The following is a 6334-nucleotide window of genomic DNA, read 5'->3' on the forward strand; positions in this document are numbered from 1 at the left end:
GTAACGGAGAAATATATAGCACTTGAGACAAAAGTAGCGAAATGTAGATCTGTCGAGTAAACGTGGGCGAGATTGTTCCGAAGGGCGCGATGCATCCCATTGCTGAGGGGTTGTTCCGGTGGCACGATGCCCAATGCTAAGCGTGTGAACAACCGTGCATTTTGACCGCCATTTCCGACGGTCACCGAATTTCTGCCGTTTAAAACCGTTAGTCGAGTCCGCGCCGCGCGCTGTAGACCCAACGACGCAGGAACATTCCCTCCCCGCGCGATGGTCCCTCCACACCCTCCTTTCGTCTGGCCGCCCTACGCGCGGTGAACGACAACCCAAGTAACGTCGCTTGCCCAGTAGTTACAGTGCTGCGTCGGACCAAATTCTCCACGCCAGCACTGGTGTGGAGCACCTTCGGATGTATTTCTTCCTCTACGGGGACAGCGTGCAAAAAGAACAGATGCTTCACATACCTGCACTAAATAGAGGACAAAAGTAGTTTACCACTCGGTCAACACTCATCAATCATATGGAGACCATAGCTATGACATAAGTATAGCCCAGGTACCATATCAGCTTCTCGAACTGCCAAAATCCAGGGAGTGTATTGCCTGTTACATCGAGCTCTATCCATCGTTTCCAAGCGGTTAGTGTCGGAGGATCAAAGTGGAAGGTGGGAGATCCTGAGCAGTACGCGCATTATAATGTGTATACAAAAAATGTGCATACGTGTGCACCATTCCACGCGGCGCCACCGTTCTGAACGTCTGTCGGTCGTTGCCGAAGGCGCGGCGCTCATCTATCACAATGCACTGACCTGACCATGATGCCCGCTCCCCGAATTTATCATGGCCCTGTCCCGCTCCTACCTCTGGACTCACAGCGGCGGCTCCAACAGATCGTCCTGAATATTGCTGTTTCTTCTTCCCCATCCTCGGATGCTTTCCTTCTAGTCGCATAGCTTCTCATCCAAGTGGCCCTTGTTTGCATTCCGAACATTTTCAAGGACGGTGTGGCATGAGACTCGCGTTGAGCTCGCACGTCAGAAATGGTAGGAGGGAGATGGAATGTGGTACTCGGTGAGCCTCCTCTGCTGACTTGCATCACTACCCTTCGCGGCCCATCCGAGTGCTGGTACGTCCGAACATCCCCAGCAACCTCCTCTTCGTTATGTTTTTGCGCGCTGATTTCAATCTGGTCGTCATCGACATCGGTCTGATGTCTTTGTCCGCCCGGTAGCCACACAACGGGGACTTGTGCTAGCCGAGAGACATCATCAACTTTCCTCCGTCGTTCCAAAGGCGTGTTCACTGTCTCTGGTGGGCGATGAACCTCACCGTGGTGAGTATATACGGCGGGCGGTCACACACGGGCGCATGCACTGCATGCCAAATATCCTATCAGTGAAAATTCCGGCATTGGCATTGATCAAGGCAGCAAACTGAGTCTGGCTCGCCCATTGATTTAGTGCCCATCGACTGTCATCGTCGCCCAACGTCCTGGGCCGAATCTGAACCCACCTCAGAAAAGGTGTCTCAATCCCGCATCCGACGAACATGATGTCCCTTTCTCTTGCCTCGTTCAGTGAACGGGCACAATCCCAACGCGCAGATCTAACTATGACGTACACCGTTCACAGTGGACCGCCACGCCTGATATGTAGCTCAGTCCGGCGTACGCATTCACTTAGCACACCACAGGTCGCTGTAGCTCCTCCCAATTGCCCGATGCATACCCTAACAGACAGTCGTCCTCCGATCCAGGCATTCATATGCGCACCCGAACGCCTAGCTGCAATTATCCTTCTCTGCTGTCCGTTCTCTGTATCGTGAGGTGCCTTTGTGATGCTCGAGCTCAAGCTCCCATAGCCAGATCGTACCGTCGCGGCTCCCGCTCATAGAGCCAGACCTCTGTGGAGTGCATGCGAGCCTCCCTCCCTCATTTCCACCTATTTGGCTGTATTCCCCATATTGAGGGGCGGCTGTATATTTTGATCAAAATGCAACCGCGGATTCGGCTTGGCCAGACGTGAGGGCTGGGAGGCGTGCACGGTGAGGTGGGCGTACGTAAGAGGTGTGCCCTTGCAACGCATGCACGCCTGCAACCTCCTAACGGAGTGCACGCCATTCATGCAGTTCGCGCGTGCTGAATATCTAGACAGGTTATGAAAGGTTTAGTGAATGGACTACACGGAGAGGTGGCACGAGATCCAACTAAGTCCGTTGTACCACGTCCCCATATCGTAAACGGGGAGAAATAAACTTGCAACTCGTCGTGATAGTGTGCTACATGTTTACTCCGATGAGCTGGCAGCAATGTGCTTCGCCTACCGAAGTTGCGATTGGAAGGACATGACAGTAGAAACGCTTGCGCAAAATACTGAACAATCCGTTAAATAATGAAAACTCGAATTCAAAATCGTTGGTGTTCTGGAGGATGTAAGTCGAAGCGTATGCACGGTGGAAAGGACACGAACTGAAGCTGAGTTGGATGTCGAGCGCCAGGCCTGATACTCTGAGGGGAGGGTGCTCGCTTGTCAGGTTATGATGCGGCCGTCAGCACTTGCTTGTCCTCGGATGCCACGATTGATTTGCATTGCAGGTCATCTACTGTATGATAACAGTAAGCTCATCATCGATCGTGCTCATTGTTCTGATCAAATTGCAAACAGCTACTGGGAGATCTGGCTGCATCATAGATCGGTCTCGCCATCGTGCTGTTTGCATGCAACATACTGTCCCTCAACCCGACTGCCTAGATTGAAGGGTTTCAGAAATTGGCACAGTGCCGGTGTCAGTGCCGTCATGCTATCAAGTTAGTTGAGTATCAGGGCCAGCCAAAAACGTTGAGTGATCTTTCTGCTTACCATCTCACATATCCGCCTTCTCCCACCAGGATCTGTGGACTCGATATCCTCGCCAGTCATTGGAGTTGGCTCAAACAAGTCATCTTCATCGACCAAGGACTCGTCTTCAGGAGGAGGAATTGAACCAATATCGAGAGGTCCGCTCAAGTTTCCAACAAAACTAGCAGCAAAGTTCAGGCTCGTCGTTTGTGTGTGCAATGTGTCAGAATTGAATCGGGAAGAAGCATTCAGAGTGTCTCCATGTTCAGAGGCAGTTCGAAGGTTGAATATGAACCGTGAGACGAGGATATATGGTATGCTAACGAAGTGGGTGAGTACTGGGCGGCTTAATGACACTCGGACAAAAGTTATACATGTTCACGCTCACAAATGCATAGTTTTTAAAAACCTAAACGTCCCGTGTCAGCGATAATCAGGGAATCAGAATGTGTGAATAATGACTGGTGTGCCTTCATTCTGAAACATCAATATGAGCCCCAGAATTTGCAGTGCAAGGTCTGTTCTGAATACCATGAGTGTTATACTTTGTTGAAAAATACTGAAAATAGTGAAGAGTCTCACATAAAGTAAGCTGTACCTGTACCATCCCTTCAGTTAGAACGCATTTATCTGATGATCCGACAGAAATTTTACCATCTCTGAAAACTATAAATGCCAGAGATGGTTTAAAACCACGATATTGAGTTATCAAGCTCGATCGTAATGTATGATTCCATGTAGTTGCAATGACTATCGTATCAGAAATGATAATCGACACTGAGGACACAAGAGACCCTATGAAAGAATTAGTATAACAACTAATTCTTGTTGAGCACTTACATCTGTTCCAGAACGAGTGATATTAGTGATCATTCATGTGAACACTTTCCAGACACATACCCAAATAAAACGGGGAACGTCATGTAACTGTTGGTCCCGCATGTAATTGAGGTATTTACCAGAACTGCAAGAGGTGATGAATGTATATCGATATACTGCTACAGCGTAAGAATATGTAAAAACTCTGTGTAAGATTGTTACACACCATATGTATTGCTGCAGGTGCAAGACCAAATACGAGCACGAGGAATGAGAGTGTCTTGTTGAATGCACTGATAGCATACATTCGTAGAGCAGCAAATGCTATATACGAAGCATTCAGTAATGGACAGAACTGGAAGTAAACGGGAGACCAACACGCCGCAACCACCATTACTGTAATGTCTGAAATACATGAAAGGACAAAGATGACCTCGCAGCTAAGCTTGTTACTGCAGGAACACAACTGGAGTGTTACGGACAAACCTCTATTCCATGGTAATGTGAGTGTCCACTGGAAGAGAAGAGTATATGGCGAAACAGCTCACCAAAGCAGCGACCAGAGGAGTGGCGCGCATTGTGATCATCACAGCATCGAACAAGAGCAAATATCTATTGAGGAGAAAAACAACCGCCACCCCAGATATAGGACGCAGCCAAAAAAGATCGACTTCAAGAGAGAAGGTGATAATGTATTCGTAAACGGCGAGAGCTACGGTGTCGATATTTCATAAACGCGTGATATGCACATGAGGCATTCCGTACCACAGGAAGTATAAACGCAGAACCTGTTCAGGTACCTTGCGACAGACTGTGAGCTACCCGTATCTTCTCGCATAATCATGAGTGTTCAACAACTCACACTACATCGACTAGAGCTATCGTAGACGGAACAGAGGACATGTTAGGGAAATCTTGCACAAGGGTCATTAGCGTAGAGGCTTGTTTGAGAGATAAAAAGGATCCGTATAAACGAGCGCTAATGAGAATCTGAGGCAGGGGGTAGCTTGACGCGGGTCTGCTAAGTAGACATGACTAGCTGTTTCAGGGATGTGGTGCCTATCTCTGAGTGTAGGCGACTGTACATTGCGGTGGACATGGACCTGTTGCCGTTCCAAATCGTCAGTCGAGTCCGCGCCGTGTCATGCCACTCAGCGCAGGCTCATTGCCATTCCTCGCGCAGCGACGGCCTCTCTACACCCTCCGTTCCTTCTGGGTATCCTACAGACTGCGAACAATCACGCGGGTCATCGGTTGCCCAGTAGCAATAATGCTGTGTTGCGATCGAATTTCCCATACCAGTACGGTTGGCAGAATGCCCTCGGGTGTATTCCTAGGAGGTACAGCATACAGAGAGGGCAGATGCGTTACGATCTTTGCCTGAATAGAGAAAACATCAGCGTCAGCACATAATCCCTATCAATCGCCTAAAGAAAATAGCTATAACATGAGCACAGCCGCTGTGTGCATGTTAATGCGGTGGGCAGGGCATCGGCCTTCCCGAACTGTCATTGGTGTCCTCACCTAGAGTGTGTCGCCTGATGCATTGGGAACTGTCCATTGCTGTCAAGCGGTTGGTTGGGAAGGATTACAGTGAATTGTGGGAGATACTGAGACTACGTGCAGACTAGAAACATACGGCGCCACCGTTCTGAACGGCTGTGTGTATCTGCCGGTCGTTGCCGAAGCAGGTTGCGTACACTTTTACCGCCCTTACGACTGGTTCTTAACAATCAAATGTCCTGTTCCCGCATAGATCGTCCTGAATATTGCTATGCCCTCTTCGCGACCGTCCCATGCCACTTTCTTTCTAGTCGCTTGGCTCTCCTCATCCAAGTAGCCTTCCTTGCACTCTGAACACTTTCAAGGACGGTGCGGCATGAGATTCGCGTTGGAATTGAGTTCGCACGTCGGACATGGTACGAGGGGGATGGAACGTAGTGTCTATGCCGGTGGAATGTCGAGTCCAAGCACGTCGGTGAGTCTCCTCTGTTATGGACTCCCACCCGCTACCCTCCACAGGGCCGTCCGCAGCCCATCCAACTGCTAGTACGTTTGGCATCCACAGCAATCGCCTCCTTGAGACCGCGCCTTATGTTTCCGAGCGCCAACGTCGAACTAGTCGTCATCGACATGGGTTTGGTGTCTCCGTCCGCACGACAAACACCTGCCCGGGGCTCATACTGGCCGGGAGACATCATCGACTTCCCTTCGTCGTACCACGGGCGTGTTCTCTACTGTCTCTGGTACGCGTTGGGCCTCGCCGTCACGGCCACCTACGGCGGGCAGACACGAACGCGGATATGCACTGCATACTGAGCGACTTGTCAGTGAAAGCTCTGACGCTGGTATCGAAGCAGCAAGCTCACTCTAGCATACAAATGAACTTGGTACGTAGTCATTGCCGCCAAATAATTTGTGCCAAATCATTGCAATTTGAAGCCTGCGCGCTACATAGCCCCTGAAAAATCCGCCCGATCGATCAACCCTCTTCGTTCGTTCCTCAACGTGCGGAGGACTGCCATTCCTTGTCTTCTGAACACCTTTGAGGTTAGCATAGTTGAAGTCGCGCATTGGAATTGTGCCCGTTCTTCAAAAGGGCCTCTTAGTCGTACGACACGGGATCAAACACTAGGGGATGTTTCTGCCGTGTGCTCTTACCCCCCCCCCCCCCCTCCT

General features: G+C 50.1%; 1 protein-coding gene across 1 annotated transcript; it reads right to left on the minus strand.

Moving 5' to 3' along the window:
- Positions 1–2732: 2732 nt before the first annotated feature.
- Positions 2733–4049, minus strand: FIBRA_03925 (uncharacterized protein; the record flags this gene model as incomplete). Its single annotated transcript, XM_012325747.1, has 5 exons — positions 2733–2798; positions 2858–3155; positions 3737–3831; positions 3882–3979; positions 4034–4049. The coding sequence occupies 5 exons, from the start codon at positions 4047–4049 to the stop codon at positions 2733–2735; spliced, it is 573 nt and encodes a 190-aa protein (XP_012181137.1).
- Positions 4050–6334: the final 2285 nt, after the last annotated feature.

This window comes from Fibroporia radiculosa (genome assembly GCF_000313525.1).
Source record: "Fibroporia radiculosa TFFH 294 genomic supercontigs, scaffold2475, whole genome shotgun sequence".
Classification (NCBI taxonomy): Eukaryota; Fungi; Basidiomycota; class Agaricomycetes; order Polyporales; family Fibroporiaceae; genus Fibroporia; species Fibroporia radiculosa.